The sequence below is a fragment of the Hippocampus comes genome, unplaced genomic scaffold, assembly GCF_001891065.2.
Source record: "Hippocampus comes isolate QL1 unplaced genomic scaffold, H_comes_QL1_v1.1 scaffold1, whole genome shotgun sequence".
NCBI classification, from domain to species: Eukaryota; Metazoa; Chordata; class Actinopteri; order Syngnathiformes; family Syngnathidae; genus Hippocampus; species Hippocampus comes.
This window is the reverse complement of record NW_017805010.1, coordinates 1,864,679-1,881,824: the sequence shown is the minus strand read 5'-3', so window position 1 is coordinate 1,881,824 and position 17,146 is coordinate 1,864,679. Positions and strand designations below refer to the sequence as shown.

At 41.7% G+C, this 17,146-nt stretch overlaps 2 protein-coding genes across 4 annotated transcripts; one reads left to right on the top strand and one right to left on the bottom strand.

Moving 5' to 3' along the window:
- Nucleotides 1-38: 38 nt before the first annotated feature.
- traf3ip3 (TRAF3 interacting protein 3) lies at nt 39-10,481 on the bottom strand. Of its 3 annotated transcripts, none has more exons than XM_019862955.1 (15): nt 10,293-10,481; nt 9,287-9,670; nt 8,402-8,482; nt 8,148-8,238; nt 7,999-8,047; nt 7,782-7,809; nt 7,660-7,689; nt 6,715-6,810; nt 6,049-6,120; nt 4,743-4,901; nt 3,328-3,465; nt 3,115-3,250; nt 1,686-1,819; nt 1,436-1,552; nt 39-527 (listed from the first exon to the last, which is right to left on the bottom strand). In XM_019862955.1, exons 2-15 carry the CDS (start codon nt 9,644-9,646, stop codon nt 309-311), a joined length of 1,710 nt encoding a protein of 569 aa, XP_019718514.1. In that variant the 5' UTR covers nt 9,647-9,670; nt 10,293-10,481; the 3' UTR covers nt 39-308. The 3 variants fall into 3 exon arrangements, with proteins under 3 accessions (XP_019718514.1, XP_019718513.1, XP_019718515.1); XM_019862954.1 differs by having other exon boundaries at nt 10,297-10,481; XM_019862956.1 differs by lacking the exon at nt 8,402-8,482 and having other exon boundaries at nt 10,297-10,480.
- Nucleotides 10,482-11,685: 1,204 nt separating this feature from the next.
- atp5pb (ATP synthase peripheral stalk-membrane subunit b) lies at nt 11,686-17,063 on the top strand. The gene is made up of 7 exons (XM_019863122.1): nt 11,686-11,823; nt 13,219-13,255; nt 13,361-13,506; nt 14,273-14,436; nt 14,901-15,026; nt 15,603-15,782; nt 16,828-17,063. Exons 1-7 carry the CDS (start codon nt 11,796-11,798, stop codon nt 16,903-16,905), a joined length of 759 nt encoding a protein of 252 aa, XP_019718681.1. The 5' UTR covers nt 11,686-11,795; the 3' UTR covers nt 16,906-17,063.
- Nucleotides 17,064-17,146: the final 83 nt, after the last annotated feature.

Genomic DNA, 17,146 nt, shown 5'->3' with positions numbered 1-17,146 from the left:
ATTTTTTTGGGTGGTTAAACGAATCAGTCAATAAATAAAAATATAGACTTGTTTTTTTTAATGAATGAATAATAGCTATCGATTACGTATAGATTTTTGCTATGTGCGGGCTAGCAGGGGCCCACTGTAATCGAGACTTCAAAAATATATTGGAAAAAAGTAATCAGAACTACATTTTCATTGTAAAAATATAATTTTTAACATCACACACATAAAATGTCTCGAAAATATCAACAAGTAACACGAAAACATTCAAACATTTCACATTTGAAAACCGAAGGACAAGCGATCCTCCAAATGTTACACTGTCACACTGGCCTTAAACAGCCCGAGTCTTTTGGGGAGGCCATTTGCATGAAATAATTCTCGATTCGTCTCTTTATGTCCCAGTAGAAGTGTTCTAGTTTCTCCCCAAAATGCGGATGCCACGGCTGCAATATGGCAACTCCCATCACAGCCCACACCAGCAGCATCAGCAGAAGAAGAACAAGGAACATGCATGATCTCCAACGGGTGTCCTGCCTCGTCTGCACAAAGAGGAAAGAAATGCTTCAGCTGCAACGGTGTGGACAGCGCTTGCTGTTGTCAGGTATCCCAGATATACACGTGGACAAAACTATTGGTACCCCTCTGTTAACGAAAGGAAAACCTGCGCTGGGGATAGAAATAACTTGAATCTGATAAAACCGTGGTGTCCTCCTTGGTCATCTTCCATGAAGTCCATTTTGGCTCAAACGCCAGACGGTACGTTGTGACGCTGATGTACCTTGACCTTGGACTTCACCTTCAATTTCTTTGGAGGTTGTTCTGGCGTCTTTTATTACAATCTGTATGTCCGCCTCTTTAATTTGTCATCAACCTGCAGCCACATCCAGGCAGGTTGGCGACAGTCCTGTGGATCCTACAGCTCTGAATAATATGTGCAACGGTAGGAACATCAAGCTGCTTGGAGATGGTTTGATAGCATTTACCTTTAACGTGCTTGTCTATGAATTTCTTTATCATTTCCTGAGCCAACTCGCTCCCTCCCTTCCTCTGGTCCATGTTTAGTGTGGTACACGGCATGCTACCAAACAGCACAGCGACACCTCGTCACCCTATAATTGACTGATTAAAAATTTGAAGAAACCTGTAATACTAATTTTCGGAACCTAAACAGGACGCTAAAGTTGAGTTGAGTGAGTACTTTTGTCAGATTCAAGATTTATATCACCAAATTGTCAGATGCGTAGGGGGCGTGTTACTTGTGATCAAAAGTGTTTGAATGTTTTATCTTGGTGGTTCAAATCCATTTTCACATTTGAGTAACAGTTCATGTTTTATTTGCGCTGAGAATTAAGGGAGCGTTTAAAGAGTCTTTTTGAGCTACCACCTTATGAGCATTAAACAATCCTTTGCAGCTATAAAGAGACACACACACACAGACACTGCTTACTGCTTTGTTGCGGTGGCGTCCGAGTTGCCGAAGTTCTTCTCTACACTGCGACAGTCGAGTCTGACTGGACTGAAACTCTTGCTCCATGGTGTGCAGCTCAGTCTGCAGGGCCTCACACTGTGTAGTCAGTCATATTGACAGACAGTTTAGTCTTGGGCAAACTTAACATGCTGTACGTCGTGTGGTAATCTTGCCCCATTGAAATGACTGAAAATGCTACTAAAAGCAAGCGTGTTCTTGTCCTGGTCACCTCCTTCTCCTTGATACGGAGCTCCTCCTGAGTGTTATGAAGCCGCTCCACCACGTCACAGTCCACAGTGGGTGAAGCTTCTTCTCCCTCAAGTGTACTCTGAACACTCACGTCTCGTCTCTCGATGCTGCCATCTAACAGAAATCGGACTTGTTACGACGTGAAGTTTCCGTGTCCAATGGTAACGAGGACTGCTCTTGAGTACGTTTTTAAGGTATAGGAGTTTTGATATATTTATACACAGTATACTCAGAGAGAGAGACAAGTAGGTTGAGTACATTTTCAAGTCTCTGCGGTATGATGACATGGAAAAAAAAGATGTGAATAGAGACCAAAGTAAAGTCAATTGCTGTGGAGGTCTTGATTTATTGAGATCTTGGGGATTTAAAAGGCAAAAAACCCCCCAAAACAAAACAAATCAAAAAACAGAGTAAGCAGCGTGACGGAAGAACACGAACCAGGAAGCCTTAACAAATTTGACGCAACAAATTCGGAGAAGCAAGACGTTCCCCATCCCTGGCCTCATTTATAGCAACTGACATTGTCGGCTAGAAAAATGTTTTGGGTCAAATATGTTCTGCTTTGTGATAGTCTGAAAAAAAATTCTCAGTCAAATGTGAAAAAAAAAACAACCTCAGGTGATGTGTCATTTTGAAGTTGTGAGCATTAGCTACACAAGTTAGCAATTTTTGTGAGTCAGTTCAGAATGTTAGCACAGCTTTGGGAACGTGGTTATGATAGTGCAGGGGTGTCGAATAAATTTTTGTCGCGTGCCACATTAGAATTACCGTTTCCCTTAGAGGGCCGTGATGACTGAAACTATATAAAGAAGTCAAGAATAACGTTTTATACAATTCTTGTTGAAGTAACTGTAATGAGTGGATTGCTAACAAAAAAATGCTAAAAAAATGTCACTGTTTTTTTTACATATGAAAATTTAAAAATTTGGTACAGATTTTAGCAAGCATCGTGGAAGTTGCCATCTTTGATTTGCTTTCACGGGCCACTTAAAATTATGTGGCGGGCCACATCTGGCCCTCGGACCTTGAGTTCGACACCTGTGTGATAGCGTATCTGGTGATTGTTTTCTTTTCTTATCAGTACGAGAGCAACAGAAGGGAAAACAGTTTTTCACTATGAAGTGACAGCAGTTATTTTCAGTGACCGTCAGAAAAAATGTTTTGGACTTAAATTTCAGGCTGTATTTTATTTTATTTTATTTTATTTTTTTACTTTTACTGACGTAAAGGAACTTCATCAGGACTTCTGATTATACCAGACTTTTTTTTGTTTTTGTTTACACCAGTCTTCTTTTTAAACAAGTATCTGTATTTGTACTTAAGAGTATCAATACATTTGCTCCCTCTGTCCATGTCATGTTTTCCTTTTAGGAGATTCAAGGTGGATAGTGTGGGTGGAGAAAGCTTACCGCTTAAATTCTGCTTTTGGTCCTTCACAAATGGATAATATTCCTCCTGCAGGCTTTTGTGGAACAGCAGCTCATTCTTCTCTTTTCTCAGTGACACCAGCTCCTCGGTCAGCGTGGCTTCTCTGCCCCTGGACAGCTGCGCCCACACCCGCGTTTGACAGTTGAAATGTCGGACCGCTCGTCCAGGAGACGAGAAGGCGTCTGTGTACCAACCTCAATCTGTGCTTCCTGCTCTCGTGCTCGTTTCCCACTGACTTCCAGCTCCTGCCGGAGTTTTTGACTTGTGAGATTAAGCTCCTCGTAAAGGCTCTGCAGCCTCGAGACGTCTGTTTTTGCGGTAATCAGCGCTTCCTGGTAACACAAGGTTTGGAAAAACCACTTTAACATCCATCCATCCACTTTCCGATCCGCTTCATCCTCACAAGGGTCGTGGGGGTGCTGGAGCCTATCCCAGCCGTCTTCGGGCAGTAGGCGGGGGACACCCTGAACAGGTCGCCATCCAATCACAGGGCACACAGAGACGAACAACCATCCGCACTCACACCTAAGGACAATTTAGAGTGTTCAATCAGCCTGCCATGCATGTTTTTGGAATGTGGGAGGAAACTGGAGAACCCGGAGAAAACCCACGCTGGCCCAGGGAGAACATGCAAACCCCACACAGGAAGGCCAGAGCCGGGATCAAACTCACGACCTCTGCACTGTGACGTCGAAGCGCTAACCACTGTACCACCGAGCCGCCCACCACTTTAGCATTGATTAGAAATCTTTGATATCAATCTTAAGGTCCATGTAGTGGTAACTATGCTTTTTGTCCTGACTAGTAGGCAGTGGCACACACTCAAGGGCCTTCAAGGCCTTCTCTGCTGGCTGAAACATGATTAGAAGCATGGACCTACATTACATTAACTACCCACTGAAGTCCAATGTCGGACACTCACTGTCCGCCACTGCTAGTAGCCCAACTTCGGAATACTAGTAAAACAACTACACATGACCAGTGAGGCAAACTTGTGCAGTATTTGACAACTGTGTGCTACTTGTACCACCAGTGACATCATTTGAATTCTACTTGTTGATTCTAGCAGGGGGTAGCCCAGTGGTCGACTGGTTAGCGCGTCGGCCTCACAGTGTAGAGGTGCAGGGTTCGATTCCGGCTCGGGCCTTCCTGTGTGGGGCTTGCATGTTCTCCCCGTGCCTGTGTGGGTTTTCTCCAGGTACTCCGGTTTCCTCCCACATTCCAAAAACACGCGTGGCAGGTTAATGGGACACTTGAAATTGTCCCCAGGTGTGAGTGTGAGCATGGATGGTTGTTCGTCTCTGTGTGCCCTGCGATTGGCTGGCAACCAGTTCAGGGTGTCCTCTGCCAACTGCCCGAAGACGGCTGGGATAGGCTCCAGCACCCCCCGCAACCCTTGTGAGGATAAAGCAGATCAGAAAATGGATGGATGGATTCTAGCAGCACACCAATGTCAACTGACACACAGGTACGCCATAGATTGGAAACGATATGAATACAATTGACTTGATTTGTTCATTTCTGACCGTAACTTATTCACTGCCAGCCTTCTTCAGAATCGAACCTTCCACGTGAAAAAAAAAAACATAGAAGACATAAAAATGCGTACCTGGGACTGAATGTCTGGATTCTTAAAAGACATAAGTGTGACAGTTTTGCTGAGGTCCTCATTTTGCTCCTGCATGACTTTCTGAATCTTTTCTTCAAAGGTGAATTTCTGCTTCTTCATTTGGAGCGCCAGTTTCATCGACGCTTCCTTCGGAAACCTCTGCAAGAATTCACAATGCTTCGTCAAATCCACTCATGGGCCGAAGATGAACGATGAGCTCAACCTTTACAGGCACACTTAGGAAAGGTAACAAAATACAGTGGTACTTTCAAACACACCAAAAGTTGTACAAGTTTGGCTTTGTGGCTTTATGCACCATTTTTTATTTTTTTTCTCCGAAGGGACGAATAAGGAAGGAGACAAAGAAGATCCACACTCTAAGCAGGTACCTGTTTCAGTATCATGATAGAGATGATCGTGAGTAGCCATCCGGATGACCATACACAATTGTTGTGAAGCAATGTTAGGCGCCGTTGCTGGCTTGACTGTGCTTGGCTTCGACAACTAGTTTTTGTTCCATTAAACTAGGCTAGGTGGGACTTTCTAGCACACAGTTGGGCCTTAATAGATTTTGTTAATCAGGCAGATGAGTCAAGTCATTTTCAGATGAGGTTAAGAAAAAAAAAAAAGAGTACAATTGTTTATGGTAAATAATGGATTAATACATTATATAATATGTTTTGTTTTTATACATTATTGCAACAAATATTTTTAGACTCTTGATACTTACCCTTTCAGGGACAGCAGTTACTACTTATCATGTTACCGAATGCGGCCCCTGGTCCAAACTTTGCCTACCTCTATCAGGACAGCTTTTGATGAACAAGGGACTTTTATTTGGATCTGTCTGTGGGGAGTGATGTCATGCTTTTGAGTCTGTCGGATTTGTATTGATTGACAAGGAGCTGAGTCAAGATGAAGACGAGTTTGTTTGCTTCTTACGCTAGCCACGACTGGTTAGATACCAAATCCTTGTCACTTGTGATCGGGGGGGTAGTGTCATAAGTGGGTGTGTTAAGTTTTAGGATTTTACATAACCGTAGTGGTGGATTCAAATTGAAACATGGATGGAAGGAACGGTGAATGTTCAAAAATGCAATGCATTATGTGATAAGCGATTTTGTTGAAATGTCACCTATTTGTTACCTTTTTATGTTGGCAGCAGTTTGGACTGAGAAACTCCCATTTTGAACGTTTTCAAATTTGCAGCAGATAATGATCGACTTTATGGTACCATAGTGGAAAACAGTTTTTTTTGTTTTGTTTTGTTTTTTTTTTTTATTTAGTTTTTATTTTTTTTATTTACCTGCAGGCATGTTTGCAGCTGTGTCTCCAGAAGCTTAATCTTGTTTCTCAGCACGTCTTCACTGCAGCGAGCCTGCGGGTTTAGCAAGGAAACAACGAGCTGTCATGTTGCACCTAGAAATGAAACGGGTTACGTGGAAGGATGGCAATTCGTAACAAAATAGAAAGTAAAAAAAAAACACTTCCCTGAGTTGAACTAATGAAAACCGCCTGCCAGTTAATGCATAGTCAAAGTTACAACATAACAAGCAGGTTTCAGCAGATGTACATCTTTAAAAATATGTCATGCAGGACAGACGGAGTCGGGTTTCAAACCCGAACCTCACAGCTGCGAGGCAGACATGCAAACAACTACCACCGCACTGCCCATCCTTCATCATACTGTCTTCATTCGTAATTCAGATTACATTTAGATGTTTTGATATCTGAGTCAATTGATCTGTATTGAACCACCATTTTTTTATATCACAAAGCTAACTGTAACCTGCCCCCGCCCCTTCGTGTTTAAGATTGACAACTTGCGCTCATCGGTAGAGACAAGAGCGGAGGCAGGAAACCACAGAGCTGATCGGCCTTCCTGAGGTGACAGCTGCCATTCCTCTGCTGTTTATGGCGGTGATGAAGCATACCTCACCAGTCTTACAACAATGTTTCCAGTCGCACTTACCATCCATAACGCGTTTAAGGCGTTCTGCAGCTGTATGCAACAGTCCTGCAATGCTGCGACTTTCTTCTTGATGGCCTTTTCCCTCCACAGGCCCTCCTTGATAGAGAAACGGCATCAGATGAGGTTAGAGCTATTTACACAAGCCTGACAGATAAAACTGTATGCATGGGTGGAGTTTTCTTTCTCTTGGTAGTTTCCTACATAGTCACAGTTAGAAACGGGCGTTTGCGCTGTTGTGGGAGTGAACACAGACAATTTGCTTTAAAGCCAATGGAAGTGCCTCCTGACACTATCGTTTAATTCAGCGCAGGAGACATTAATTGGTCTATGTGGCGAGAACATAAACCGAATCAGGGGAGTCCATGGAGGAGATTGACACGTGCAACACAACAAGAAGATCTCCACTTGCGCATGATCTAAAGTTGGCCTCTGTGAAGTGGCCACTAGGAGACCACCTTCCATTAGGTCAGCTAGGTAAGAGTTTTTCTCTTCACCAAAAAAGACCATTGTCTGAAAAAAAAAGAAACCTTAAATCTAAGTCAGCCAATAAGTAGACAAGTTGAACATCATAGCGCTAGACCACCTTCCACCTACGGATCATGCGACCTGGTATCACCTGGTCTAAAGTCTGGTCTACTTTCTGTCACCAAATTGTCAGATGCGTTGGGGGCGTGTAAAAGAAAATGCTCTCAATCCGCTGGAGCACCCAGCATGGCATAACAGTCAAACAAATTGCCAGACATGTTACACCTGCACAAAACTCAAGATGCAACATTTTTTACACAGGAGTGCATGTGTGTGTGTGTCTGTGTATGAAAATGGAAGCAGACTGGTTAGAAAACTATCATGTAAATATAGTAACTTCATTAGTAAAAGTCCTAAAAATCCTGAACTGAAGTTTGCGCCTATAACAACAAAATATAGCAGTGCAACAAAAGAGCTCACCTGCATGTAGTCCTGTAACTGCAGAATATCCTGGAAAATATAAATTGAGTTATGGTGGGTTTTTTTTTCATGTCATGGTTTTTGTGTCAGTAAAAATAGCAAAACAACAATTGTGAACTCACTGATTCTTTGATGGTCACAAGGCCTGAACTGCAAAAGTGATGACCAAATATATTATTATTTTTATTTTTAGATGTCCTACATTGCTCAATAAAGTTCAATATGGTAACTTAATGGCACTCCCCTCCCCCCCGACAATCTGCAATAAAACCATTTAGACCATAAAACCAGAAAGATGGCCGCGGCTACAAGAAGATTGAAAATGCTTTTGTCACTCACTCTGTCTGGACACTGGCTTCTCTCATCTTTTGTTGGGGAGTGTGTGTAGCTTGGTAAAAGATTTGAAAAAAAAAAACAAAAAACATTTGATTTCATAGTGTGTAGCCACGCTGCAAATACTTCAATACAAATACCAATCAGCCACCTACCATCTTTGACACTGTCTATTTCATGTGCGCTCTTTTCCCCCTTGATCACTTCCACGCAGGCTTCGTCCTGTACCATCATCTTCATCATCACCTGGTGATGCAAGAAGAGGACGTGAGTGCTTTGCTTTCAAGTTGCCTCATTGCATTCGGTACAATACATTCACTGCAATACATCATGACATTATGTCACATTTGAAAACAGAAATTTGTACTTTCTCCGTCTTTGTCAAAATAGGCCGGTTACTTTTTTCAACCTTTGTGGATGAGCTGGCAACCCGTGTTGAAATCTTGATTGATTGAGGACTCGGGTCCCTCTGCGGAAAAACAGGGATCAGCTACATGGACGACCATGAACTATTAACAATTATGACATAACAGATTGGAAGAAGCAAGATATTCTCCATCCATATCCTTATTAAGGATCATTTTCATACATTAACTGCTACTCCTTGGCTTGTGCCAGCCTAAAAACCGTAATTGCTCTTTTTTGATTGTAAAGTGTCCTTGGGTATTTTGAAAGGCGCTTATAAATAAAATGCATTATTATTATTAAGTGTGTGATGTGTAAAAATTCTCTGTCCAATCTGTAAAAACTCATCAGATAAATTTGTCTAGTGGTCATTATTAGCTAATGTAACATTTTTGTTACTTCGATTGAGAACATGTTTCAATGGCATAAATGTCGAGCCAACACCAACCCGGTTTAGAAAACATGCGACATGTAATGTTTTTGTTTTTCTTCCCAAGAGCACTGTGTAAATTAATAAGAGGGAAATTATTTTTGGGTTTGTGAGTTTTTTCCGTTGTGCCATATTATCAGTATTTATTGTACACGATAGAAAGTATTGTTTCTTTTTTACATTTTTGTATTTTTGCGCTTAACTCATTCACTCCCAAAGATGTTTTTAAACGTCTTTTCAGACTTGGTCTAGAATTGGCTGGTACTGAATGAGTTTTTAAGTAGATCTCAGAGTGGGATCCAATTTTTTTTTTTTTTTTAACAATCATATAAGTACAGGAGTTGAATCAGCACTTCTACTTTTACCCATTTATACACAAGTATCTTTAATTCTACTTAAGTCAAGTGTATGAGTACTTTAGCCACTTATGATGTCAAGTGATGAAAACAAAACACTCACAAGGTGGCCCGCGTCCTCGCCGCCGCCGTCACAGAGGCTCCTCTGTCGGCTAATCCACTCTGACGTGCTCCACGGAGAAGAAAAAGAAGAAGAATAGCGGGCGGAGATGCTCGAGAACCAAGAGTTTTCTCGGGTGACAGGCAGTGGAGGCAGCGACCTCCTCCTCATGAACTCCACTTGCCTCTTGTTCTTCAGCGTGTGTTTCAGCAGCGCCGCGTCGCCGTCTCTAGCGGGGATCCGGCATGACGTCACGTTCGTACGTCTTCGTAGCTGCTCATGTTTCTCCGCTCTGATCTCCACTTTGCGATCAAAGTCTCTCGCGGGGGATACTTGGAGACCGCGGAGACAAAGCACGTCCATAGCCCGGGTCAACAACCCCACTGCCTATACGCACACACGCAGGCACGCATTGCACAAACGAAATGTATTGATACGACTGCACTCGTGTTTTACAAGTAATGGTTTTCCCCGGTCCGCCCACTTGCGATTCTTTTTTGCCGACTAGAAGGCCTACACACATAATAAAATACAATATAATGCATTCTGATTCATATAGCTACACGAACTACTTTGAACTTTGAATGAATGTGAGTTATGTAAAAAACAACAACAATATACTGTTATAGAGTGCCACAACTACGATAATATATCTGTATTTTTTTGGGGCATTTTCAGGCTATGTGCTCTGTTTTATGTTACCAATGCTCCAAAAAATTTGCATCTAGGTTTGCCTCTGCTGTGTGTCTATTGAAAATGGCTAATGAATGTGAAAAGCAACCCCCAAGAACTGTACATGTGTATAAATGTAGAGCCACAAAACTTTATTTCATTTAGTAAATACACTAAATTGACACCAGATAGTGCCACGAATGAGGACATTTGTTGTACGTTGTAAACATGAGAATGCCGAATGGAGCTAGATGATGCACATGGAGTGGTGAAATGTGCAAGGAAATCCAACGTTTAAGAAAAAAATTCTCGAAATACAGAAATTTTAGAAGCCCACCTACCACGCCATCTCATCCAGAGTGGAACACGCTTCATGCAGCTATTCAGAAATCATCCATTCCTCAGCTCCCCGCCCCCAACTCTTTTAAATGGAGATTGAGGCTGTCTTGTCTTTTTTCACATAACTCTTTCTGCTGAGCACAATTTTTCAGGAAGTGAAGGGGACCTCCACGTCATTTGTTCCTCTATCTCAACAGCCACTCATGCCAAACCGATGCATTACCAGGGTGGGCCCAAAGATTACAGATAAAGCAACCCCCCCGGCCTGCACGCCTCACCATTTGAGGAGGGAGACTTTATTTAATACTTTACATTATTATTTGTTTCTTTTGTTGCAAAAATACGTGTTTCCTTCTCCTCCCCCCACCCCTTCATAACTTTTGTTTTTACTTTCTGATGTTACTCATTCCATAGCGATAGATCCAACTATAATGCACAGCCTACTGTGTAATTGACCTTGTGTATGTTTTGGGATCCTGTGTTCATATTCAAGCCTTTTGTTATTTTAGGTGACAGTAAAAAGTAATAGAATTACAAAACATTAAATAACAAATGTGGGCCGTTGCATATTTCCAAGGTCAAATGTGACAGACTGGTTTAACAGTTTGTCTTGTATGTTCACGGAACATACAATTGTGCTCATAAGTTTACATAACCTGGGTCAATGGTTCCCAACCTTTTTTGGGCTTGAGTACCCCCAAACTTTTTTTTGTCATACCATAAATACCCTCTCACTCATACTGTACATGTTAGGGATTCTTTCTTAATTCTGAGAGATTGTTTTCTTTTTAACTCAAACATAAAGCATATGTTGCCTTGAAAATAGATCAGTAATATCAATAAAACATATATATACAAACCGAAATTAAGAATAAACTTGCCTTTGCTGTACTCTGTTTAATAAGTCCAATTAAAACAAGCAAGCAACTAAATTTTAAATACTGTACAGGGTATAAGGAACAAAACACTGAACAAGAAAAACATTCAAAACCTCTCGGCTGAGCTTTAATGAGTCACTTGAGTTGACACGTGGCTGTGGTGATTTTTGGTGCTGCTGTTCCACAGGTTATTGATCTGGGAAATAAATTATCAAATGTTTCCAAGTACCTACCTGCAATGTGCTCATGTACCCCAAGGGGCACGCATCCCCTTGGTTGGGAAACATGCCCTCGAAAAGTCTGTAAAATTATGAGCACAATTGCATGTTTGAATACAGTTGTGCTCAAAAGTTTATATCTCATTGAGTATGTATACTTACGAATACAATTATAGTAAAGTCAAAATGACTTGGTTAAACCGCTTGACGGTGTCAAACTCAATCTGTCAAACAGCATCAACTAGTGGGCATTGTCAGTAAGTGTATTTTGCATGTAATATCGCGAGTTGTCGGTGGAAGTTCTCGTTTTTGTCCGCCATCGTTGCTGCTCTTTGCAGAAGGGCACGACGAGACCGAAACACGGTGCCCGGTGTTGCGGACAACTTGGCTCTTCATTCATCAAGCATGCTGTCCAGGCTTGTTATCGTTTCAGGTATGAACACCTCGGGGTTTTGACGGTAACGCAGAACGGCAACTTAGCCTTACTGGAGCAAAGGATAAGCACATACTGTGGGTAAACCTGAAGGGTAAAGTGAAGGCCGCGAGTTGAATGAGTGAGAAGCTAATATTAGCAAACTTTCCAAGCGAAAATGACTTCTTAATACTCTAAACGGAAAGCATGCATATTTGGGAGATAGTGCTTATTTCTTTGCGTTTCAGCAAACGACGCAATAGCTTTGGAATACGTAGTCGGTGGCTTTATAGCTCATTGCTTTACTGTAGATGTCACCTTCTTACTTGACAGCTAGCGTGGCGACTTCGTCTGTTTATCCTTGACAGTCACATACTTATTATAAGGTCTATATTATTTTATACACCCTGCGGCGTTTTTGTACATTACTTTCCCTTTTAAAAAAAAATATTTGGCAATCCTTTCGGTTTAATTACATGCATGTACGATCGTAGTACGTTTTCAACCCTTGCATGTTTTCAGAGGTAGCAAAAGTACCACGCACTCTGTACCTCAATAAGTAAGAACTCAAAAAAAGGATTTGTTAAAATCACACTACTGATTCAGCTCCTATGCTGGTGAGGTCCCGACTGATATAGATTTTTTTTAGTCGGATTCTGACATTTCCAGAACAAATTTCTCATAAACGATTAATTAGTTGATTTATCAAAATATAAAGTGAGGGGTTTTCTGATCAGTATTTTATGCTGCCCTTTCCGATACCAATCCATCCACTAACGATTATTTTAATAGAGAAATCTGTTTTTAATTAATTTATTCGGTTTAAAAAAAAATACATCTAATGTACAAAAACAGGATATTTCAAACTGTCAATCCGTAGGGAATCGGCTACGAGCTTTTCACTTAGCAAACATAGCATGAGTTGAAATGCTTCGTATACCTTCCAATGTTTCCCCTTTTGTTCAAGTCACCCCATGACAAGACACATTATGTGGCAAGATGAGCAAAAATTCAGCTCTGGCAGATTTTCATCGTCGAGGTTGTACTCAACAGTCATTGAGTATGTCACGCTACACGGACTACGCTACGAGGCAATACGTTTGTCCGCAACCTGTCCGTCAGTTCAAAATTGGGCTACATTCATGGAGTCTGATGTTGGCTTAACACATATGGTGTTTTTAACATCATGACATGACGACAATATTAGCGTTATCGTTACATTCCTATTTGTTCGAGAGTGGACATTTTTCGCCTTGAAAATCCAAAGGGTAGTAAATTTGAGGAGGGCATACAGGTAAACCGTACCACCATGAAGGTTTTGGGGTAATTTTTTCGTGAGTTACTAGGTAAATTGACCTGGAGAATTTAACCATCCAGTATTAATGTTCTTTTTTTGTTTTGTTTTCTGGTTCGCAGCTAATGCCCTGAAAGGCAGCAGCCCCCTCGGAGCTGGGTATGTGCTTTAAACAATAACAACAAAACCTTACAGATGAGTTTGCACTGGTGATGTTTCCCCCATTTAATTCTTCTTCTTCTTTTTCTTTGCTTTCTCATGAAGCCTGGTCCAGGTGTCTCGCTGCCTCCATGCATCACCCCAGAGTCTATCTCCAGTGGCCCCTCTGCCGGAGAAGGGAGGCAAAGTCCGTCATGGCATCATCCCAGAGGAGCTTTTCCAGCTCTTGTACCCCAAAACTGGAGTGACGGGTCAGTGATCTTCAACTGCAAGCATTATTGTGAATCCCCAGGGGAATTGGGACTGCTCCGACCTGCGAATAGCAAAAATCAGCATGTAACTGTCACACATTGAAATGTAGTGGTTACAATGGATGTATGGATAGATAGATATTTGATATATATATATATATATATATATATATACACACATATATATACACATTTTTCGTAAGTCACAAATATGTAAATCCGCAGGTGCCGAACCACGTGTATGCTGGGGTCCACGTCACTCGCTTTTTTTTCAAGCAATCCAAACATAATCGTTGCAAGAAAAAACATGGTTAATATTTCACTGGCTGTATAACATTAATTAAAGTACAAGTGACTATGACGATAATATTTCTATGGGAGAGATGGGCAACTTAAATGCTGGAGGTCTCACAATTTTTCCATCAGTGCTACTCGGGGCCACGCATAGGAATCCCAATTTCCTAACCAGGTCTATGACTAAAACGAAGTTTTAAGTATGGACAAACTAGCTAAGAAATGTGTTCTCTTAAGGTTTTTCATTTTTCATAGTGCGTTTCTCAATGCATGGATGAAAGATTCAGCTTTCAACAACAAAGGGTTTGAATGAAAACAATTACCACATACTGTGATTTTTTTTTCCTTCTTTCTTCCCCTTGAGAATGGCACAAAACTGATGAACACCAAACAAAGTGCACAGCAGTCTTCAGACCCAGTACGAGCGCAAACTTTCCTGTCTGACAATGAAAGCTTCCCCCCTGTCATCTAGGACCCTACATGTTGGGCACCGGCCTCATCCTCTACATGCTTTCCAAGGAAATCTATGTCATCAACCACGAGACGTTTGCAGCTGCCTCCATTGGCGCCGTCATCATCTACGGCATCAAGAAATTCGGCCCGAGCGTTGCAGCTTTTGCCGACAAACTCAACGAGGTTGGTGGATGTTTTGCATAGGATCTTTTCATGCAAATGTGCACCCCTCTATTTTAAATAAAGATACAAGCTTTCAGCTCCTTTGTATGTGCGCTCCTCACAAAAAGTCCTCAACTTTCAGGAGGAACCTCAAAGTGCACTTTAACCTTCACATGTGAGGTCAACCAGAATTTCTCTCAACTTTTGAATACTCGTGACCATCTGGTCAATGTTTCAATACTTTTTGGTGAAGCTGTTCCGTTCTTTGTTAGAGAACAGCTTGTGTGAAAAGTACTGAAAAATTGAACATGTTGGACTTGTGCATTCAAAAGTTTAGAGTCGGTCCAAGTTTCACATGTCAAGATTTGAGTGCATTTCAGCTTCCTAGCGAAGATTCACCCGAAACCCCATATCCCAGATTTTTTATTTTATTTTATTTTATTTTTTTTGTAATCTGGGTTTCTAATATCTTGCTGTGTTTCAAGGATAAAGTGGCCAAAGCTCAGGAGGTGAAAGACTCAGCCATGACTAGCTTGACTCAGGCCATCGAGGATGAGAAGAAGGAACAGTGGCGAGTCGAGGGCCGATCGATGCTCTTCGACGCAAAGAGGGTAAATTAACGTTTCTTATCTATGCGGACTTTTTTAAATTTCAGCCATTCGCACGCCCATTCACACGTGTTGATCATTTTTAGTCTTCAATAAACCGAGCATGTGCATGAGTGGAATGTGGGAGCAATGCCGATTCTGGCAGAGCCACCACGACATGGCTGAAGGTGGCCCATTGGGGCCTCCACCCAATAAGGCTTCATGTCGCCTGGCCTTCACAGGACTGTTATACTGCATCATTGCGACTTTTTGTCAACCTCTGCTGGCGAGAAGCAGAAAATGCACCATACAATAATGCCCATCAATTGGAAGTGATTGCAAATGTTTTGAAATGGTGATGTATATTTTCCTGCTGTATTTATAGCCATAATTCATCGCCCCGACTTGACTAAGGCCCACACACAAAAAACAATAAAAATGCTAGTTCCAATTAGTCCTACATATGGAAGACGAATGGAATTGTACCAAAACAATGTACTTTGTGTCAGTTTCTTTTTACGAAGCCCGACTGCAAGATGCTTCTTAGCCTGGGTCGCCGATCAAAGGTTGTTTAGTCATAATGTCCCTTTTTCCCCTCAGAACAACGTAGCCATGCTGTTGGAGACCAACTACAGAGAGAGGATACACATGGTGACTAACGAGGTGAAGAAGCGCCTGGACTACCAGGTTGCCCTGCAGGATCTTCAGCGCCGCATGGCTCAGGAGCACATGGTCAACTGGGTGGAGAAGAACGTCGTGAGCAGCATCACGCCTCAGCAGGTGAGCTTTATTCTTATCGGACTTTCCCAGTTTCGGCTTGTTACATGTGCTATTCTCAAGGCCTGTATTTTACCATGTATTCAGTTGAATTGTTTTACATATGATTTGAACATACCGTATTTTCCGCACTACAAGGCGCACCTATAAGCATTCAATTTTCTCAAAAGCTGACAGTCCGCCTTATAACCGATGCGCCATATATATACATATACATACATACATACATACACGGTGTGTGTATGTAAAAGCATAGTTAACGACTGACTAAACCAACGAAGGAAGGAGACAAGACTTCTGAGGATATTTAGCCCTTTGTGGATGTGAGCCCACGGGGTTTGTGGGCCTTTTTGTTGAATCAATTGTCTTCAGAACGAGTGTCTTTCATTTAGTGTTTTTGTAATCCATTTGTAGTTATATGTGTCATGTTCGTGCTTGTGACCAATTCTCACAGGTTGCCAAGGAATGAACTCTGTATTTTTATGGGCTTTGTGTCGTGCTGCATGCTACATCCTTCGGGAGCGACAAATGGATCAATATTCTGATTGCTTGGACGTAGTATTTTAAATGTTTTGTGATGCTGCAGCGGTTGTGAAGGCTCTATATAACTAAAGCTGTATTGTATTCCTTTTAGTGTGACTCCATCTAGTGGATGCATAACGTAACTGCAGCCACTATTGTAGCTTCTATTCTATGTCGCCTTATAATGCAGTGCACCCTATATGTGAAAACTGTTTTAAAATAGGCCATTCATTGAAGGTGCGCCTTATAGTGCAGAAAATACAGTAAATTTCAAATGCCTAACCTTGAATGTTTTGTTTTATTCCCCCTTTTCAAGAAAGTAGCTATAAAGTGGCATGTTTGTCAGTCTGACGCAAACGTCTACTTAGCTTCTGTATACTGATCTTTTAAAGATGTCAAGATAGTGGACTGTAACAACATGTAGTGTTGATGGTAGTGCTTCATTTTTAAATCATTTCCTTTGAAAATGTTCTCATTAAAATGTGACAAGTGTCCTACTGAACTTCACTTGTTGGTTGCCTCACAGGAGAAGGAGAGCATCGCCAAGTGCATCACAGACCTGAAGGCTCTGGCCAAGACCACTCAGGCCAAAGTTGCCGTCTAAACTGTCAAGTTTCCAGCCCCACTTGAACCTCCAACTCATTGATCCAAGACAAGGCGGGCACTTTTTTTTTCTTTTGCAGAATAAATAATTTGCCCCTTGTAGTCTGTCTCTGTCACTCTTATGGGTGTGTAAAGTAATAAATGCTTGTCTTTACTGAACGACAATGGTTTGACTGATTTTGTTTATTTTGGGATGTCCTCTTTCCAGGCGTAAGGCACTTCGACTATTTTTATAGCCATGT

Bases quoted from the DNA above. Each gene is read 5' to 3' on its own strand.
- traf3ip3 (XM_019862955.1), bottom strand. From the start codon at position 9,646: ATGGACGTGCTTTGTCTCCGCGGTCTCCAAGTATCCCCCGCGAGAGAC. The intron at 7,690-7,781 runs GTGAGTTCACAA...TATATTTTCCAG, and splicing joins TTGTGACCATCAAAGAATCA to GATATTCTGCAGTTACAGGA. The intron at 6,121-6,714 runs GTAAGTGCGACT...CTAAACCCGCAG, and splicing joins CCTTAAACGCGTTATGGATG to GCTCGCTGCAGTGAAGACGT.
- atp5pb (XM_019863122.1), top strand. From the start codon at position 11,796: ATGCTGTCCAGGCTTGTTATCGTTTCAG. The intron at 14,437-14,900 runs GTTGGTGGATGT...CTGTGTTTCAAG, and splicing joins TTGCCGACAAACTCAACGAG to GATAAAGTGGCCAAAGCTCA. The intron at 15,783-16,827 runs GTGAGCTTTATT...GTTGCCTCACAG, and splicing joins GCAGCATCACGCCTCAGCAG to GAGAAGGAGAGCATCGCCAA.